Genomic DNA, 22,066 nt, shown 5'->3' on the forward strand with positions numbered 1-22,066 from the left:
AACCCAACAAGGGCAGGCAGTCAGGACTCTGCTGGAAAGAAAAAACCCAGGTCAAACAAGTGCTCAAAAAGCAACAAAGACCTTATGACAGCCCGACCAGGCTCTCTCAGTATGTTATGCCAGTATATTCTGAGAGGTCAAGAACATGGAATGGAGCGATGGGGAGCACAGGAGGAGATAGCCCTGCTGGAGGTTATTATCTTCATCCACTCTCTGCACTACTAATGGGCTCTTCCTTATTGCTCCCAAAAGAGGTGACATGCCTAAAATGAGATCTCTTTAGGAGTAAAGTAGATGGACACAAAAAGAAAAATAACAACAGTCATAGGTTACACTCAGGTTGTAGACAAACTATATTTGGGTAGAACAAGTATAGCCATGATTCAGACCAATAAAATATTAGACTCCTTTTAAGAGAAGCAGATACAAATTGGTCAGTCACCTGGACACTGATGGTAATTAATCACATTTTTTAACACCTCTTAATTACTTGGAAGTCATTCCTTAGACTGAGCTGAGATCTATTCCAGTAGAATGATACACAAAGTAAGCCTACAATGTCCATATAATTGTTCCTCAAACATTTGAAAATAACCACCATGCCTCCTTTATATTTTCCCCTCTTCAGGCCAACCAGCTGATGCTTGTACGACATCGGTCTTCAGTCTTCCCACCCTTCTGGTCGCTCTCCTATGGACACAGAGGATCATAAGTTGGAAGGAAACTAACTCAGAGGCCACCCTGTCCGAGCCAGGCTTTAATGCAATCCCCTGTAGGGCATTCCTGACAAACGGTCATCCAGTTTTGGCTTCAAGACCTCCAGTGAAGGGGAATCAGCTACCTCCTAAGGCAGCCCATTCCACTTTGGATAAGCTCCAGATTTTTAGGAATTTTTTCCTTACTTCAAACTTAAATTTAGCCCACTGCAATTCCCACCCACTGTCCCCAATTCTGCCCTCGAGGGTCAAATGGAACAAGTTTCATTTGTCTTTCACACGATAGCCTCTCAAATCCTTTCTATGTCTTTTCCCCAGGCTAAACATTCCAAGGTTCTTCAACATCATAAGGTGGCCCTTCACTGTCCTGATTAACAATCTTCAGATGATCTTCAGCTTATCAATGTCCTTCCTAAAATGAGGTACCTAGAACTCATCACACAGTCTAGCCAAGGCAGAGTACAGTAAGACTTTTCCTTCCCTTGTGCTGTACCTGTGCTTCTCAATGCACTATCATATCACAGTATTAACTATCATTAGGTTACAATCCACTAAAACCACCAGATATTTTACAAGCTGTTAGCTAGCTGGTCATGCACCTCCTGCCCCTTCCTGTTCTCATTAAGTTAATCTCTTCTGGACCCAAATATAAAGCTTTACATTTGGTCACACGAAATTTCATTTACTTAGTTTCAGTTCAGCATTCTAGCCTGTAGAAATCTTCTTGGATCCTGACTTTGTCATCCAATGTGCTTTCTCTCCAGCTGTCTTATTTGCAAATGTAATAAGCACACCATTTTTGGACCTATCCAAGTCACTGATAATATTAAATATCAAAACTAAAGGCAGACTCTATAACATCACACTAAAGATCTCCTTCCAAACTAATTTTAGCCATTAATAGCTAAATTCTTTGAGTTGTGTCACTCAACCAGCTCCAGATTCACCTATCTATATCACAGATATATATGTATATATGCTAATATTATAGTAATATATTTATATTATGTTATTTGTAATGTAACATTATTAGATTATAGACTGTATATCAACCTATCTATATTATAACTTACCTCTTCTGTCTTTTTTAATAGGATGGCATGAGACTCTCAAATGCTTTGCTAAAATATCAGTAAAACTGAATTTGCAGCATTCTCCTGATCTATACACCAAATAATCCTGCCCCAAAATGGGGGAAATAGTCTACCAAGACTTGTTTGAATGAAACTATGTTGACTTTGTAATCACTGCTTCCTCTTCTAGATGCCCACTAATCATGTCTCTAATCTAGAATTTTCCCAGAAATCTAAATTAAGCTCACTGGCCAACAATTTCCAGGCTTCCTTCTCTTCCTTTTATTTTGAAAATCAGGACATCTGCCATTACCCAGTCCTGTGGTACTACTCCCAAACTCCGCAATCTTTCAAAAGGTCACTAACAGTGCTTCAGTAATCATATCTGTCAATTCTTTCAGTGCCCTAGAACACAGTTCATCTCATCTTGGTGACATATTCCAAGGTAGTCCTAGGTGCTCTCCTATTATCTCCTTAGAGGTGTACTGGGTATCAATTCCCCTATTAGCCATTTTTCTGTCCTTCCTAGGAGAGAGATCATTCTCCCTGAGAGGAAAAAACAAGAAAAATAAGAGTCAAATAGCAACTCTGCGTTCTGTTATCTATCAGCATCCCACCCCCACAAAGCTACAGTCCTGACACCTTTTCTTTGACCCTCCTCTCCCTCTCAGCCCAATACTACTTAAAAACTTTCCCCATTATCTTCTGCTTTATTCACCACCCTCAGTTCATTTTGAACATCAGTACACTCCATCACTGTTGCAGGACCATGTAATCTTGTGTTTGTGGCATTTCCTGCCTTTGTTTCCACTCTCTGTACACAGCTTTCAATAGCCTAAGTTGTTTGACCCTCTGTATCCACGTGGGTCTTTTTAGACAACTACCCATTTACCTCTTCATTGGAAGAGTTTCTCTTTGTGTCTTCAGAATTCTATTCCTGAGAGCTTCGGCCTTCCTAATCTGGCTTCCCCTGTAGAATTTTAGTCCATGAGATCACAGGATCACCTATCTTTTCTCTAAACCCTACAAAATGTGCTCTTCCTAAAAACTGAAGATGTATGCCTTGCTTTCTTCCCTTCTATCAAATTCTAAAATTGAGTGGTTGCGTATCCTCCAAGATTTCCATCATGAAAATGGATGAAAATACCAACAATGGTTCTTTTTTCCTAATGACAATCAGGTCCAGAATAGAAATCCCCCTTATTTTCCACTACTTTTTGAAGGATAAAATCCTTCACTTTTTGAAGGATAAAATTACAATCAAGTCAAGAGATCATTAGCTGCTCTGTTTTTGAAGAGGAAGATAACTTTGGAAAAAGTCAAAATAACTGACACCACTACAACATAGTAATATCGCAGTGCCAAGCAGTTAGGTGGCACAGGGGATAAAGCACTGGGCCTAGAGTCAGGAAGATCGGAGTTCAAATCCAGACTCAGACACTTACTAGCTGTGTAACCTTGGGCAGGTCACAGTAATCTCTGTCTGCCTCAGTTTCTTCAACTATAAAATGGGGATAATAATTGCACCTACCTCCCAGGGTTGTTGTAAGGATCAGAGAAAACATCTGTAACGTGCTTAGTGCAGTGCCAGGCACATAGTAGGTGCTACATAAATGCTTATTCCCTTTCCTTCCCTGGTTTGTGAGCTATTTCACAAGTTCCTTATCTATTTGTTTTCTGTCCAAGTGGTGGTTTGTAGTGTGCTCCAACCTGATCCAGCTTGTCAATGACCTTCCTTAAGATGTAAAGCCCAGACCTGGACATAATGTTGCAGACACGATCTGACCATGGCAGACGACAGAGGGCCTATAACCTCCCCCCTTCTATTCATGTGGACTAAGATCATGCTGGTTGTTTAAGCAACTACACTGCATTCACAATGACTTTTCAACACTAGGTCTTGCTCCAAGTCACATGAATTGCTGTCTAGCCATAGCCCTTGCACTCTATGCTTCAACATTTACTCGCTATCCAAACCTCTGTTTTCTTTGAACAAAAGCATGGTGTGACCATTGCAGTTATTCTTCCAAGCACTTAGCCTGACACAAACACAAAGCAAGGTACCAATAAAAAGAGATCTTTAAATAAAGATAATGAAAAATAACTTAAGTTTAAGAATTGACTTCCCAGGCAGCTAGGTGGCGCAGTGGATAGAGCACCGGCCCTGAAGTCAAGAGGACCTGAGTTCAAATCAGGCCTCAGACCAAACACTTGACACTTACTAGCTGTGTGACCCTGGGCAAGTCACTTAACCCCAATTGCCTTTTTAAAAAAAAACAAAAGAGGAAAAAAAAAACCCAGAAACAAGAATTGACTTCCCATTTGGCACTTTCAATAGGGTCCAAAATAAATATAAAGAGAATCCTATTCTGTCCTCAAAACTCTTTCCTCTCCAATCCATCTTCCACATGGCTGCCAAAATGATGCTCTTCAAATGCACAAGTCTGACCATATCACTACCCTGATCAATAAACTCCACTGGCTCCCAATTACTGCTAGGATCAAATACAAACACTTTTGGCTGGATTTTAAAGCCCTTCATAATCTCCCTCCAACCTACCTGCAGCCTTATCATATACCACTCCTCTTCATGCCCTCTTGTTGCTCTTCACACAATGCTCCATCTCCCATTGCCATGCCTTTATAGAGGCTCTCCCCTATGCCTGGAATACACGTCCTCCTCACCTCTACCTCTCAAAATTCCTCATTTCCTTCAAACACCTCATTCTTCATGACTCTCTGGGCTACTAGTACTTTCTCACCCCCAAAAAATTATCATTTTTTTTGTGTGTATATCTGTGTGTGTATACACACACACACACTCATACTCTCTCTCTCTCTCTCTGTTCCTACTAATAGAATGTAAGCTCCTTGAGCGCAGTTGTCTTCTTATCCCCAGCAACCTAGCACAGTGCCTGGCACATGGGAGGCACTTAACAAATGTTTGCTGATTGATTGGGAATTCAGTTTCACAAGCAATAAATAAACCCTCCTTATAAACAAAGGGGGTACAACTTGGATGAATACCTAATATAAGCAGAAAAGGATGCCAACTGGCACACAGACAGTCCTCAAAGCTGCCAAAAAAGCAGATACCTACCAAACCAGGAGTCCACATTATACACATCTTCATTATTCAAAGACGTGAAATTGATGAAGGCCGTTGGAGCATCAAAGGTATAAGAGGCTTTGCTCTGGGACATCGTGGCAGCTACTTCTTTATTCAGAAGCAAGTCCCTCTAGCTGGTGCAACCACTGTCTGAGGAAGAAACAAGTTGTGAGTGGGACTATGGAGTACTCTAAGGTACGATGTTCAAAATGTACTCGATGAAATGTGGTGGAAAAGGCTGCATGAGAAAATTATTATGATGCTAGCAATATTTTTCCAATTTAAATTTTAAATAATATGTTTACATCAAAAATCCGTAATCCACTTTCTGGTATAAAATAGAATTGATTTCTTCCACATTGCTTTCAAATTTTCCAAATCCCTCTGTTTAATAGGTATATTCCACAACACATTCTGCAGTCAAATTAGTCAAATTAGGGAAACAATGACCTAAGATGATGTTTCCTTACCTTCCAAGGTATTTCAGCACCTGGTGATATGGCGCAATCTTGCTGTCAACAAATTCAATTCAGTATAATTAACATGTACTAAGTGCATATTATGTAAAAAGAATTGTGATAGAAATTTTTTAAATTAAAATTTAAATAAACCTTGAATTCAAAGAAATAATAATCTAAGATACAAAAGTAGCCTAGAGAAGTAAATTTAAGATAAGTTGAAACAGGAGACAGCACTAATCAACTGGGGGGGGGATGGGAAAGCAAAGAGAGCAGTTAGTAGAGATTTCCCTGAAACTGTAGCAAATGAGCTGAGCCCTGACGAAAGGAAGAATCTGGGGCAGAGAAAAGCAGGCACAGAGAACAGTTTGTGTGAAGGCATGGAAAAAAGTACAAGCCCAGTTTGTCCACAATGCAGAATGCACAAAAGGGAGGATATGAAGTCTAGCTAGCGAAAGAGGTTACAGCCCTCCTGTGTGTCAGGTCAGTGTAGAGAGTTTCTATTTTCCCCTAGGGGCCATGAGGACTTCACTGAAGGCTTTAGGGCAGCTTAGCGGCATGATCTGACCCAGGCCTGATGAAGATTACTTAGGCAGCTATGGAGAAAATAGTTTGGAGGGGGGAAGAAAACTGAAGCAAGGAGACTACTACCATAGTGAAAGGTAATGAAGACCTCAAGTAGGATGGTGGAGAACCGACTGATTTGAGGCAACACAAAGGTAGAATCCAGACTTGGGAAGTTTTTGGATAGGCAGATGGAGAAACACTCAAGGTAACACCAAGATTGTTAATGTGGGTGACAGAGATAGATGATGGATGTGCACTATACAGAAAGGAGGAAGTGTGGAGGAAGGGTAGTTTTGGAGACAATCACAAGTTTAGAAGTGAAAGGGATGGTAGAAGTCATATAGTCCATCCAACTCCCTTATTTTATAGACATGGAAATTCAAGCCCAAAAAGGTCAAGTGAACTGTCCAGTGCCATATAAGGAACCCTAAGTATGAGAGCAAGGATTCAAACCCATGACCTTCTGACATCAAATCTAGCCTCTTCCCACTACACCATGCTGCCTGAAAGGCAAGTTCCATCAGTGATCCTGAAGGGACACACAAGTGACATCCAGCAGGAAGCCGGAGTATCAGACTGAAGTTCAGGAGAGAGCTTGGAAGGGAAGTTTTTGGGAGTCATTGCCACGGAGGTGATAACTGAATCCAGGGGAGCTGACAAGGTAGGGAAGACAGATGACATCTAGGACACCGAAGGACACTAATGTTCAAAAGGCTGGAGATGAGTGGTGATCCAGCAAAGGAAATAGAGTAAGCAAAGAGAGAGGGGCAGGCAAGGCCAAGAGAAGGTAATATCACAGACCCTAAGGGAAATGAGAGTATTCTGGAGGATGGAAAAAACAAGCATGGATAACTCTTTTTTAGGGGTTTAGTTATGAAAAGCAAAAAAACTAGTAAGGCATCATTGATCCAGAGCCGGAAGGGACCAAAGGCCACCTTGTCCACTCCCCAAATCACACAGGGAGATAAAGTGGTTTGCCCCAAGTCACACTGAGAGTAAGTGCCATAAGTGGGATCTGAACCTATGACCTCTTCACACTGTATCCAGCAGCCTCCCAAAGATAGTTGGAGAGGATGGGCAGGTCAAGTGAAGGAAGGATAAGGGATCCTGGTTGGGTTGGAAGGCAGAAGGAAGGAGAAAAGGAAAGAGAGAGAAAAGTCGAGAGGGAATAAGACTGAGGTAGAGGGAGGGGCAGAATAGGCAAAAAGATAGAGTTAGCTAAGGGTGAGAGACAGGAGCAAAGAAAGATACTACAAGGGAAGGGAAGAAAAGGGGAACTTGAGAAAAAGAAGTGCAGGAAAAAGGCACAAGGCAGAGATTCAGAAAGGTTAAGGACTTGTTTGTGGTAACACAATACATGTCAAAGCTAGGATTTTAACCCAGATTTCCCAAATCTACATGTAATACTTTTTCTGCTCTACTTTAAAGTCTTTCTACAGACAAGTTTCAAAAGAGCTAGAAAAAGGAAAGCCCAAACAGTGTAAAAGAGAGCTCCTATCCTTTCTTTTTATCTTTCTAACTGGAGGCCAGATAAACTGGAGTCTCTATTTCTAGTTAAACTACTGGTGTTAAACTACTAGTGGCTTCTTTTGTCTCTCCATTTTCATTCAAAGCACCTCTACCAAGGAAGCCATTCAGCAGGATATGACTGGCTCTCAAACTATTCCTCAGTGATGGTGATTAAAATGCCCTTGGGACAATCTTGGAGGAGGACTGTACCCAACAATCTTACACGGTTTTCCTACTTGGGCAAACCAAACATTAGTGGGCATGGGAAAAATCTAAAATTTCCATGATTCAATGCCTACCCCAGGTCACTGGGCATGCTTCCCAGGCTGGAATGTGATGGAAGAGACCAAAGGGGGAAAACGGAAGGAGGTAAGAGGAGAGAATTCAATCCATCAACCTCTCATAGCATTTTGAAAACAGTAACTCAAGACTGTGGGACTGAAACAAGGTGGGAGGCGTGCAAAGATAAGAACACTTAACACTAATATCTGAAATTTGTACAGCACCTTATGACTTGCAAAACACCTTATACAGTATCTTTTGAAGGTTTTTTTTTTGTTGTTGTTGTTTTATTTAACCTTTTAAGAGCTACAAAACCAGATATGGATTTTTGGATCTCCCTAAATACACTTCTTCACAGGCTAGCAGAGCCTAGATTTCTGCTAAATCAACACTACCTCATCATGCAGACCTATTAGTTCTAACATAATTTAAGTTTAGTGACTGGACATTTAAAGGAAAGATGTCCATAAACCATTTTCATCCATGAAATTCCATTTTAAATATCTCATTGTTAAAAGCAACTTCCTATGGAGCAAATGCATTTCTTTCAGATTTTTATACATTTTTCCTAAAACCAAACACCAGGCTTATAGTCAAGTCATAAACTCCCAGAAAGATAATTGCTTCTGGAAAAAAAAAAAAAAAAGAGTCCACAGAGAGAAGTGCTTAACCTATATTTAGGTGAAATTTAAAAATGAATCTTAGTATTTTTGCAGAACTGTGAACTGGTCCAGTTATTCTGGATAACAATTTGGAATTATGCAATTAAAGTAACCAAATTGTTAACACCCTTTGACCTAGAAATTCTATGACAGATCATACTCCCTAAGGAAGTTGAAGACAAAAACAAAGTTCTAATATATACCAAAATATTTCTAGCAGGACTTTTATGGTAACAAATGTTGCCCTGAAGCCAACTTAACTTGTCTTCTTGAGCTGCTATATTTTCTAGCCCACTGGACCTGGGGTACGCAGGAGACCCTGAACATATCACAACTTGGTTTTCCCATGTTTCCTTGAATATGAATTCCTCATATTTCTTAAGGTTAAAAAATATTTCATTACATTCAAATACCAGTTAACTCAGCAAACCAGACCCTTTTCTTCCCTCTGCTTCCACAAAAGCCTAACTTGACCCTCTTCAATTAAAACAATTGTTTTGCTTAACTGAGAATGGGATCAGAGTGCTGGGGGGGCCTAAGAGAATCCCCTCACTTTTCAGATGACGAAACTGAGGTCAAGTGACTTAAGTACAGAAATGACACCAATATTTCAAGCTAGGTAAGTATCTTGGGCAAATTCAGGTCGTAGAAAGTTTTTTTAAAGCCCACAGGAGCTAAGTGGGAAATGGAATAAGCCAAGGCCAAAACCAACCGTTAACAGAGCTGCAGGCACGGCGGGAATTGGATGCTTTCCTTTACCCTTCCATCAGGATTGAGTTTCTGTCAACACTCCTCACTTTAAAAAAAAGGCACATGCGTCATCGCATTCCCCCAAACAAGCCAAGCTGCCAAGTAAGAGATTCAGCATCACGTTTCAAAATTAGCTGATTCCGATGCAAAACGCCAGTGCTTTAGTGTGGCAAAATTAGGAAACCAGTTCATTGGAAGGCAGCTATTTATGACAGTTACCCTATAAGAAAGCAACAGAAAACATCCTCTCTAATAACACAGTAACATTTTAACTCAAGGAACTATTACCCTCAAAAAGCTAAGTTCAGCTCTGAAAGTTATACTAAGATAAAAAATGGTCCCTGCCTCCATCAAGCTTACAATCTAGCAGAATACATGACATACGAAAGACCACAATTCAAAGCGGAGTATAAATGAGAGGTACAAATCCTAGGGAGGCCCAAGAATAGAAGGATCAGAGAAGACATCACAGAAGTGATAACATGTGAGTAGAGTTTTAAGAAATGAGTAGATTTTTCAAGAGGCTGGGGAGAGAGGGGAGGAAAACGGCAGAAGCAAACACAAGGTGCTAGGCTTTGAGGATAAAAAGATGGAACAATGACACAATCTTTGTCCTCAAGGAAATCACAATATGCAGTAATATGGGGTATCAGATAAAACATGAACACATAATTAGAATGCAAATAAGAATATAAAAACATAGAAAAGATCAACAGAGACATGAAGAGGCAGCAATCATTTCTAACTGAGTGACCAGGGTAAAACTCCAAAGATTCAAGAAAGAAGGGAGCTAGGTCCTAAAGAAAAAGGATTTCAACAAGAAGAGACAGGCTGTCATTCTAGTGGTCCAGGCACAGTGGTCAACAAAAGCAGAGCCAGAAGAAGGCTAAAGGAGGCTGAAGAATGATGAATAGCCCAGCTGGCTGTAAGGTGGAATGAGTGAAGTGGACCAGTGATGGAGATGTAAGACTGGAAAGGAATGCTTCCGATTATATAGGGTCTTGAACACCAAGCTAAATTGTTCAAATTTTATTTATCAGGCAACTGGAAGCTTTCAAATGGGGGAGTAATATGATCAGAACTGTACAATAAGATTACTTTGGCAGCAAGGTAAAGGAAGGTTTGAAGTGGGGAAACACAGAAAATGTGAGTAGTTTAATCAGTAAACAATTACTTACGATAATCCAGGTGAGAAGCAATGAGAACTTCTCTCTCCTATACCTTCACTGTCTAGATCCAAACATTAATAAATGGAAAGACAATTAAGTCCCAACAAGATCTCCAAGTAAAAATCCAATTTTGTTCATTTTATTTGTCTATTTTTTTTTATTAATGCAGAAGAGCAGACTTTGGGGTTTTAGAAAGGCTTGTTCAATAAGGATTGAAACAGAAGGGCTAAAAGTAAAAAAAAATTTTTTAAAAAGAAACAAAAGGGCTTTGGTGCTTGACCCTCAATTTATTGGTAAATTCTATTAAACCTAGACTATTGAGTAAAGAACACTAAACCCCAAGTCAGGAAACTGGGTTCTAGTTCCAGCTCTGCCACTAACTAGCTGTGTGACTTCAAGCAAGAAGTTCTCCCCTCTGGGTCTCACATAGAAGAAGGGATGGGAGGATATCTAAGGTTCCTTCTGGCTCAAATATTCCCAACTTATCCAAGCATTCCTGCTGAATCAAGATTTATCTGTAACTGCAAGAAGACGCGTGGAATTGTAGATGTTCAGAACTAGTAAGAAACTTAGATAGACACCATCTAGACCAGTTGACATACAAGGCAGCTGAGACCTGAAGAGAAGGAATTTACCCAAGTAGTAAAGCTGAGATTAGAATAGATTTCCTGACCTCCAGAATCTTTCCATTCCAGCTTCAGGCTTTCTATAGAAGTATCTGCTTGAATGCTCTAGAGGAGCACAGAAAATTATGTCTCTGGTGGCATCTCTCAAGGAATTTGCACCATTTATGGAGTGCCTCCCCCCACCATAACCTCTGTCTGTCTGTCTGTCTCCTCTCTCTCCCTCCCTCCTTCCCTCCTTTCTTTCTCTCTATCTCTCTGTCTGTCTCTCTCTGTCTCTGTCTCTATCTCTGTCTCTGTCTCTCTCTTTCTATAGAAGTATCTGTTTTTACTTAGTGCCACACATCAACCAGGTATGAAAGGAGAAATGTTTTACTGTGCTTTGAAAGCTTATGAGAGTTGACACATACTAACATGGAGGAGGACTGAAATGCTATGACACAAGTGAATGCATGTCATAAAAATGCTAAAAAAGCACAATGTAGTATAAGAAGCCCTAAACTAGTGTTCAGAAGATGTGAATCATACTCTGGCCTCTGCCACTAACTGGGCAAGGCCATTTCCCCTCCCAGGACCTCAATTTCCTCATCTGCCAAATAAGACAATTAGACTAGACAATAAGGAAATCAAACTAGATATGTCTAAAGTTGAAGCTCCAAATACATGGTTTTATATACCTCCACAATTACCTAAAAGTTTCTAGAAATAACTTAAGAGTAGCACTTCTGTCACTGAAAAGCAAGGTAAATGAATAACAGAAACAAGACAAAATGCTCCGAGACAAGTGTCAGAAAAACCAAATTGTCATTCTTGTCTATGGTACTCAAAAGATGACGTGTGTTTCTATCTTAAGACTTTCAATTGTCAGCAGTACAAGGGCATGAATGTCGGCTCCCTAAAGGAACCCCAGAATGCCTGGCATAGAAGGCACAAAGGCACTTAATAAACACCTCTTCACTTGAAAGTATTGAATATTTGTCAATCTCCTGACCAAGAACCTCTAACAGGCCCCCTATTATATCAAGTTCAGGCTTTTCAGGCCTTTCAAGGTCTCCACAACTCAGACTATACCCTCATTACTTGGCCTTAGCCCTCCCCAAGAAGCAGTCTTCTCTCCCATCAGATCCATGTTCTCAGTCCTTCCTGTAACATGGATGGGAATACATATTCCCACCTATTTATAATTTGCCTATGGCTTCACTTAAGTCATTCTGCCCAAAATGTATCCCTCCTTAAAGACCACCCATTCTTCAAAGCTCAGTTCAAGTCCCACACCTCCTCCCTCAGCCTTCTCTGAGGCCTAGAATGAACACATAGGTAGGGTGGCAGAGTTCAGAGAGACATGGGTTTAGAGTCAGATAACATGGGTTCAAATCCCAGCTCTATGACTTAGTAACTCTGTGACCTTGGGCAAATGACTAAATCTCTCTGAGCCTATTTCCTCATCTTTGAAATGAGCAGATTGGTCTAGATGACCTAGATGTACTAATGCCCTGGGCCAGCTCTAAATCCATGATCACCAGCCAATGAGATCACATTCCATTCCACGAACTTCTATTGTACTTATGACCTGGCAACACAGTTTAAAACTTAATGGTTGTCTTCTCTCTGTCAGACTTTAAGTTTCGTGACAATAGCATTTGTCTTTCTACATATGTCTTTGGATATGATACCTAGAATACCCAGCACAGTACTTTGCTTATAATGTGCTCAAATATTTGTTGAAAAATCTGGTCTCTGATTGAAGCTGTCTATATTTGCAATCCTGTTCCTACTGCTAAATCTCTACTGCAATTCCTGCAACTTTATGAGTAATGAGCACCTATAAGTGTTTAAAGCCCTTGGCAAAAAAAAGAGAGTGTTAGTGAGCTGTAAAGTTCATGGGTTTCCAACAAACTTTAAGCTTCTGCATGGGCTTCAGAGGACTGATTGAAAATAGAAGAACCAGAAAAATAAGTATTTATAAGAAAGAATTGCAGAAATTGCAAGATAATCCCTCAATTTCCACGTATTCCTGATATCAGCCGCTCATAGCCTCCTGTCTCTCTTCGCTCTCCATCCAAAAATAAACTAGATTTGACAAGTTCCATAAATCAAATGGTACAGCTTGTGGAAGGGAGTTAGTTGCAAGGCAGTCCATTCTAAGCAGTGCTGAGACAGTGGTCAAGTCACTGCAATACTCTAAGAAAAACAGACTTGGATGCCCCCTAGCCTCCATCCAGCTTGTAAAGTTTGGTCAGCCTCAATTCCACGAGGAAAGATTGCACACTAAATTCATGATGCAGGAGACAAAATGTGAAGTTAAAACTTTGAACACTTAATTGCTTTCAAAAGATTACTTTCCTCTGTGTTTTGAAACCGAAATCATAAAGTACTCCAGCAAATTTTCTTGTAAGGCACTTTAAGGTAAGATTCCCAACTAACTTTGCCATCTAAAATAACAGCAGAAAATAAATCGTGTAAATCATGAAATGGTTCGAGTTTTGGGAGTAGCAGGTACAGATCACTTCTTGGGGGTAAGACAAAGTTAGCAAAATAATATAGGAAAAGAACAAGGTAGCAAGTACCAACAGCCTGACCACCGGCCATCCAATTAGCCACTTCCCGAGGGACACCCCCTGCCTCCCATCACAGAGGAGGAAAGATCTAGTTACAGCACCACAAGTTAAATGGAGTCAAGTTATTTTCATCATGCCCAGGGAGAAAACACCTACATATTTTTTTCTTGTACATAAGGGATTAGCAGGAGCCAGTAAATGGCAACATAATCCAGCATGCAATCTTAACTGTTAATCAAAGTCACAGACTAAGTCTGAAGGAAGTTTAATGGACTTTGTGTTTCCACATTTAAGTTTGCTAACTTCTTCAATGCTGAAACCAGATCTGTTTACAGAAACAGATCTAAGAAGCTTCCAAAATTGGGTCAATTTTAAATCCAATGACAATCCCCCAGCTTCCAAACACCCAGAAGTCAGCACAGGACACAAGAACACTTGTTTTAATCCATCACTGTCAAGAAACATGAAGCAAATAAAATATTTCCAACATTTTCCTCACTTCACCCCTTCTGGGCTATTTCATATGTTATCCTTAAAAAGTAAGAAGTTTTCTCTTAAGGAGAGAACAAATGAATTCAGAGATCTTACTTTCCCTGGAGGGATAGACCATTACCTCCAGAAGTCTATGAATAACAGTCCACTTTTAGTCATGTCTTGGGCCCTAAGTGGAACCTGATGATACTGGTACTCAAAATAACAAAGTTCTGGTTTAAGGACTCACTAGAAATGTAGAAAAATACTAAGTTGAAGGTGCATCAAATATTGAATGAACAACCTGTTAGGCTGAGCTCAAAAGGTCTCTTTCAGTTCTAATAATCTATGAGAATTAACCCTTCAAGAGACCTTAAGAGACAAAACAAAAATACCTAAAGAAATCTCAAAATGACATTAAATTCAATGGCATTAACATTCTATTAATAAGCACTTATTTAGTTTGTGTGTGTTTTTAAATAACCATGCCATCCCCTAACCCCAACAAAACTAAAGATTATATATAACAGAAAGGATCAGGAAGCCAAGGACAGGTAGGTCTGCCACTATGCTTTCCTTCTCTGAAACTCAAATTGCCTCATCTACAAAATAAGGGAGTTGGACTAAACAAAATAATCAGAAAACAGAATGTTATTCATAGACTTTTATGAGGTCCCTGACAACTCTAATAGTCTGATTGTATGAGTATGTACCTACTATTTTCCTTTGAAAATCAGTTCATTTTGCTTATATTAGTAGCACTGCCTTAAAAATGGTGTTTACCAACCTTTTCTAGTTTATTATATGATCTAGATGGGACACCTGGTCAGAGTAAGCAGTACATTCTCCCTGAACCCTCCTTCCAAATCCATTGGTTCAGCCATCTGTTTAACCATATTATAGGTAGCAATATATCAACCATCTTCTTCCCTCTCTTCATATCAAAGTTAGCAACAAACTTTGAGATTATCAATAAAATTATCAAAATAGCTTAAGCTATTTTCCCTTTATCCCTTTTTTTTGTGTGTTTCACTCTAGGAACAGACCCTAATCTCCAGCTTACCTGTCAGTCTTCGGGTCCACTTGCCCTCAGGCTGGGAGTGAAAGCCCAGTGTAACCTCTCCCAAATTATCTGAAAGACTGGAATGCAACCTTTTGCCAATAGCCGTCTTAGAAGAAACAAGCAGGACTTGGCATGGGTATAAATCTTCTGGTCTTAAGGTAACTAGATGGAGTAAAAGAGGTAGGGAGAGAAAGAACAGAGAGTGAACAGGAGGCAAAAGCCCAGAGTAGATGGACAGAATACCTAGAGAGGGTTGAAGAAGGACAATCCAATGAGTAAATAGTTCATCCTGTGAAAAAAAATTTGCCAGTGTCACTATTATAGCAATAGCTGTGCACTTTTGCACCAAGCTTAGCTACTTTTGCAATCTCTGGATGGTAGGAATGGGAAGAAGCAGCCTGGTATATCGAGGGAAAAAAAAATCAATGGTCTTGGAGTTAGGACACCTGGTACTCACTAGCTATGTAATCCTAGGCAAGTCTCCTAACTTTTCTGAATCCATGATCTCCATCTATAAAGTGAACATAACATTCGCCCCACCGCTCTTTGGGAGCTGTTTTAAATACCAGCATTCTGTATACCTTAATGCACTAAAGAAATGTTAGTGGATGATTATGGATTACCATACTCTAAAAGAGATCCACCTCTTGTGAAGAGACACTTCTGAATGAGGGAAGCCAAGGGAGACACAGAAGGAAAAGCTTTAAGAAGGTCAGTACCCAAGTCCCTGGCAAGACTGCCAAGACGAATGAATGAAAACCACCGTTAAGCTCTTACAACCTGCCAAGTACAAGGATACAAATATAAGAGAGCCAGTCTCAGCCCTTAAGAAGCTTGTTCTAATAATGTGGAAAGACAATGGAACAGCAGTGGCCGAGAAAGGAGTCACAAAGCAGAGTGGAACAAAAGAGCAATCTATTAACATACCAACATGCCTTTCACCCTTACCAGGTTTTTTATTAGTAATGGTGATTTGGTTACAATTCTCAGAGAAAGAGATGAATAGGATGGTATAGGAACGGATAAGAAAAGAAGAGGGATAACCCTAGGTGAAGGAAAATGAGGTCCCGATGTATATTTCATCATCTGCTCCCTGGAACCTTCACTGGTTTTTCAATTATTCTTGAGTTCAACTTACTTTTAGAAGTCTTTTCAGGGCAGCTAAGTGGTGTAGTGAATAGAGCTCTCGCCTTGGAGTCTGGAGGACCTGAGTTCAAATCCAGCCTCTGACACTTAACATTTACTAGCTGCATGACTCTGGGTAAGTCACTTAACCCCAACTGCCTCACCAAAAAGAAAAAAAAAAAAGGAAGTCTCTTCATTTACAATGTTGAATATTATTATATTATATAGTGTATATTTTATTTCATTGTGTATATTTTTATTCTGCATCATTTCATATAGATCTTTTCATGTCTCTCTGAACTTATAATTTCTTACAGCAGAGTAATACTCTGTAGACCCCCTTTACAAAAGGATATGTATTTCCTGGTGACAAGTGACCTTCTTTAACTTGGATTATCACAGATTCTTGTTTCATTAATGGAGTTAACGCTTTCATATTAATGAATTAACACCTGAGACCCTGGGCAGAAATCAGTGGCTAGAGATGTCTCCCTGCTCTCTGGCCAAAATACAGATATTTTCAAGAACTGTGTTCATTTCAAAAAAGTAACTAATTACTTGCACCAAATAACACAACAAAGAATTTCTATTAGACATTTCCCTTTTTAGTGAGGTGAGAAGTCAATTTCATGAAGGCTGAACAGACAAATCTAAGGCCGGATAGATACTGAAGAAAAGCTATCCCTTCTTAAACCAGATAATTCAAACAGAAGTTTAAGACAACTTTCCAAAAAGGTTGAATATAATCAACTGGTTATTTAAATCATGTTGAGGACAGTCTAAACACTAGTCCATTAGATATTAGTTAAGAGATAGTACCTGCGCACAAGATATGCTCATTCCCCTCATTTCTTCTCTCTCTTCTATCTAAATCTTAACCCTTTCTGTATCATAGGCTGCTTTAGCATCTTAGCAAGGTCTATGGACCCTTATTTAGAAATGGTTTTTAATGAATAAAATTAAAATATATGAGATTACAAAAGAAACAAATTATACTGAAATACAGTTGCCAAAAAAAAAATGTTTAAGTTCGTGGACCTCTAGTTAAGGAAGCTAAATCTTTTCCATCCTCTCTATGAAAGCATTCCCCAAATTACTCTATCCCGCAGTGATCAGACTCTCAGAGGCCAGCTAGTTCAATCCATACCTGAAGCATTAAACATCTTCACAGCATTGTGAAAAAGTGTTTGTCTGACTCTGCTTGTACACCGCTATTGACAGAGAATTCACTTCTTCCCCTTAGCTTTCTCCAGGCAGCTCTCTCCTCCTGGCTACTATTAGCCTTACAGCATGTACCATACAATACAGCACTAAAGGATAAACCAGTTTATACTAAGATGCATCTATTATCTCATCCATTTAATGTTCCTTCTAACAACACAGATCCCAAACCATTTCTGCCAACCCATGTTAGATAAGATACATTAGATCAAGATTTACATAAAGTGAAAGCCTTTCTTGCTTTCTCTTGACGTAAAAAGGATACCAGTTGAACACTTGGGCTGTCCAACTGTCCCCAATATGACCAGCCCATATTCTTTTCTGTACTACATTTTCCTGATGACTTTCTTTATTTCTATTTTACTCCTGTTCTTCTTCCTCACTGATGACTTTTATTAACCTACTCACATTCACCATGCAGGTTTCCATTGCCTTCTGGGTGATATTTTCAACACACAAGAGACTGCGTTACTTGTCTCACGGCTATACAAAATCTCTGAGACCCACTGACACACACAGATCATCTTCAATGAAGGATTTTAGTAGGAAAGAGGCAGACTTTTGTTATATTGTACAATGAACCACATCTTTACCATCACGAACAGTCTGAAAAATGTAGAGAATACAAGTTCATTCAATGTGCTTATTGTCTATTGATCATGGAAAAAAAAGCTGGAACCAGAAAACAGCACCTTAAAGTTCCCTTCCAACAAGATGTCTCCCATCCATACATCAAAATCATTCAAGGTTCCTTGAAAGATATTGGAAACTAACTTGTACTAGTCTCAAAATGTTTTGTACATCCTTAAATAGAAAGGAAGCTCCTTTGGAGTGTTACATTTCATACTTCCGTATTCCCAAAGTGTCTAGCACATAGGAGGTCCTGCCTACAATGATGAATGAGAGAAATTCAACAGAAACACTCTGAGAGAATCAAAGTCCATTCCAGAATAGGTACTTGGGCATTACCACCTAAACAAAAGAAGTGTCCTAGGAAAAGCACTGGGGAATCAAGAACTTTTCTTGCCCTCACGATAACCAGGGATTGAGAAGGCAGCAAAAAGATGTCCAAGGGAGAAAGATGCAACATCAATACAAGAGAATGAAATCAGAAGTGAAGCCATGCAAAAAAGTACTAGATTTATCTCTAGGGCTTATTGGTGTCTGACACATAGTGATTAATTAATACTCGTTGACTGACTGATAACTTTTATTTCTATAGTGTTTTAAACCTTACCCAGGTCTTCCAACCACAAATCTGATGCTCCTTCCACTGTATCATGTGGAAGCGAGCACTACAAGACCTAGGTTCTGAGAGGGAGAGTTCTTCCTAGTTGGGTGATTGGTTAAGTCACTTAGGTTCAAAGACTTAGAGCTAGGAGAAACTTCAGAGAGATCCTAGTCTAAACCCCCTTCATTTTATTTATTTTAAACAAGAAGTTTATTTAAACAACAAGATGTTTGACTTCAGGGGAAAACGCCACTGAGAGACAGAGACTGTGCTACATGTAAACAGCTAGTACAAAAAAATTTGTAAAATCGTCTCTGGTTTTACAATAATAAAAGAAAAACATTGAAATTATCCAGTCAAACAAGGTATGCAAGGATTTTTTTGGTAGGTTTTTTTGTTGCTGTAGTTCAACAGTGAGAGCAAAATAACTTACTGGAATATAAAGGTAAAAGTTTAATGAGCATGCCACTAATGGAAAAAGGGGATATTTTCACAGAACCAATTTGTTTCTTCCCCTCCCCATCTCCATTTGATGTTGATCAAAACAAAACATACCATCAGTCACTTAGTTAAAAAAAAAAAATACCTTATTCCTGTGCACATACACCTGTTACTTTATGTACAATAAAGGAACGGGGGAAGGGTATCAAAGAAGAGAGAAAACTATACTGCAGTAGTCAGGAAAAGGATGAACCAAATCTCGGTTTTCTAATTGCAAATGTATTGTTTGCCTTGGGAGCACAGCTCTGGAGTAGAGTTGCAGGCTGTATTTTTAGTAGACACCTCCTGTCTGCTGCTGAAAAACATCAATTGTATCTTCATCCTCCATCTCCAGCTGTGTAGATGTGTCTGTTTCATTGGTTGCCCATCAAATTGGAATCTGATCTACCTCACTGACAAACTCTGTCATTCACAAAAGGCTTTCCTTAGTTTACTAAGTGGTGTGTGCCTCTTAATCTTAAATTGCACCACCTGAACCATCTTGCCCTGTCATCTTCAAATTAATGTGGTTGTAGTTTTCAGTGTTGACCCCTTCCTTCTCCTGGCCATGGTAAGTGTGTGTGGGGGTGGGTGGGGTGGGGGGGGTTGTCTCTTCAGCTGCTGCTTCACAAAAGAAGCACAAGGATGATTCATTCCAAGGGAAAGGGGGAGGAGGGAGCAGCAGGAGGAGGAGGAAGATGATGGGGAGGAGGAGGAGGAAGAGGAGCTGCTCATTTTAGAGATGCCATCTAAGGCCTACAAAGGTTAAATGTCCAATCCAAGGTCACACGGGTAGTAACTGACCAGACTCTACTACAATGACTGACTCCCTCTCTCAGGTTTGGTTTCCACATGTTTAAAATAAGAATGCTATCCATTCCTAGTAGAAAGAATGTCAATAGATCACAAAAGATAGGTTAGAGTCCCAGCTTGGGAACTACTAATGTTCCCAGCTCCATTTATCAGTAGTCTTTTACTACTCTCACTCATCTCTGTACATGTTCTAGTCTGCCCAATAGAAAGAAAGTTCCTTGAGGAGGTAGGGATGATCATAGATTCAAAGCTAGAAGAGGCCCTGGACATCATCCAGTCCCTCCTCCTTTAGTTTTACAAGTAAAGAAACTGAAGCCAAGAGAGGTGAAGAGACTTGCCCAGGTCACAGAAGTTTTAAATAGCAAAGTGAAGATTCACACCTAATTCCTTCGATTCCAAATCCACTTTCCACTGAAATGTAAGTTTTTTCATCGCCACTCCCTATTATATGGGCTGAGGTTATAGTAGGTCCTTAGTGTCTGTACACTTTACTAGTGACTGGGGTGGGGAGGGGGGATCACTTCATCTGGCTGAGCCTCAGTTTCTCCCATATGTAAAATTGGAATAATATTTAACAACCCAAGGAGTAGGCGGTGGAAGAAAAAGTGCTTTGTAAACCTTAAATCCTTCAAAGAAATATGAGAAAACAAAAACAAAAAACAAACTACCTACCCACATGCTTGGAAACCAGAAAACCTGAGTTCCAATTCTAGCTCTCAGTAATTGAGTGATCTTGGGTCGGTCACTTCACCGGAGCCTGACGCGGGTGCTAAAGCCCGAGAAGGATGTACAAGAGGGCCAAGGCTGCCCACCTTCTCCCTATCTCTGGGGCTGCAGAGAGGAAAGCACAATAAAACGGGAGCTGCTGTTGTTATGCCAGGGGCTTCCCCTCCCCCGCTCAGGAGGCTGGCGGCTGGACCCCTCAACGCTCCCCAACACTTTCTCCCGAGAAGAGAGGAAGAGGATAAGAAAGCAGGAGGTAGTGAACGAGGCCCACCCAGACCTCCAGCTCTACGGGCGAAACTAGGCGAGGGAGGCGGCGTCCACAGGGCGCGGCACAGCCACCACCCCACGAGTTCCCCCGAAGGCTGCGGGGCTCCGAAGAGAGGGAGCGGACTGACGCTGGAGAACAAACGGAGGGGACGCGGGGACAGGCAACCCCTGCACTCACCTCCAGTCCGTACAGCCAGTGCAATACCCCTCCAGCTGCTGCAACTCACCTCGCTACCCGTTAAAGATTTGAAAGCGGACTTTTGAGTCTGAATCTTCCAATCAGAGGACGTGGAGCGCGGTACTCTGCGCCTTCCGATTGGCCCGCTAGGCAGCGGCCACAGCCGAGAGCCCACAGGAAGGAAAAGAACACAAATACACCCTCCTCCTTCGCGACCGAGTCACGGCCCTGCGGAGCCTGCTGGGAAATGTTGTCCTTGGGCGGCCTCGACCAATGGAGAAGCAGGCTCAAAGGAAACTACATCACCCAGAAGGCCCTGCGCCAAGATCAGCTCAAGCCGTTTTTTCTAGGAAGAGAAGAATGAGCGCTCAGGACTTTCCCAACTCTACTCACTAGGGGAAGCCTAGGTCGTTTGTTTAAGTTGGGTTTTTTTTTAGCCTCTATGAAGCTCTGCGACATACTTGCAGTCGCGGATAAAAACATCCCTTTTCCTGATATTCAATGTGGACTTGCTCCTGCTTCTAGACGCATTACTGAGTTAACTCAAAATGTTCCCTATGACGCCACTGATTGGATCGTTCCACATTGGCAAGCAGAATACCCCCCGCAGCCCCGGACCAACCGAGTTCGTGGACGCTTCCAAGTCCTTCCCTTCCCCCCAGGCATCAGTGAGCCTGCAGGGTGCCGGGTCTTGGTCCTCTGGTTCCAGGAGGGAGGAGATGCAGCTGAGAGGCAGGAGCACCCGATGGAGGAATCCCCAGAGGGGAAGTAATGGCTGGCGCCTTCCCAGGGCCAGAGATCACGGCTCAGACACAGCAGGCCTATGTAACATTCCAGCTGTTGCTGTGGCTTTGTGACTTTTACAGATGTGTTTTATAAATGTGGTTCTCTTAACAGCCCCACGAAGCAGCCACTGTGGATGTTTTCATTCCCATTTTACAGATAACTAAACTCAGTCAACTCACCCTCCTAACTTTGGCCGCCTCCTATTTTTGTGGAAGACGGTACCATATTT

At 40.8% G+C, this 22,066-nt stretch overlaps 1 protein-coding gene across 11 annotated transcripts in view; it reads right to left on the reverse strand.

Annotated features, from left to right (window-relative positions):
- The window catches only part of LOC114047173 (targeting protein for Xklp2-like), a 64,238-nt gene extending 43,018 nt beyond the window's left edge, over positions 1–21,220 (reverse strand). For 3 of the 11 annotated variants that reach the window (XM_027867963.1, XM_027867962.1, XM_027867952.1), the window contains exons 1-2: positions 21,052–21,220; positions 4,890–5,048 (exon numbers count right to left, since the gene is read on the reverse strand). In XM_027867963.1, the coding sequence (XP_027723764.1) occupies positions 4,890–4,992 (103 nt within the window). In that variant the 5' untranslated portion in view covers positions 4,993–5,048; positions 21,052–21,220. Of the gene's footprint in view, positions 1–4,889; positions 5,049–15,010; positions 15,173–20,552; positions 20,712–21,051 lie in introns of all 11 variants that reach the window. The other 8 variants (XM_027867956.1, XM_027867954.1, XM_027867955.1 and 5 more) reach the window with 8 other exon arrangements.
- Between the last annotated feature and the right edge of the window lie 846 nt (positions 21,221–22,066).

This window comes from Vombatus ursinus, unplaced genomic scaffold (genome assembly GCF_900497805.2).
Source record: "Vombatus ursinus unplaced genomic scaffold, bare-nosed wombat genome assembly UNPS02014786.1, whole genome shotgun sequence".
Lineage (NCBI taxonomy): Eukaryota > Metazoa > Chordata > Mammalia > Diprotodontia > Vombatidae > Vombatus > Vombatus ursinus.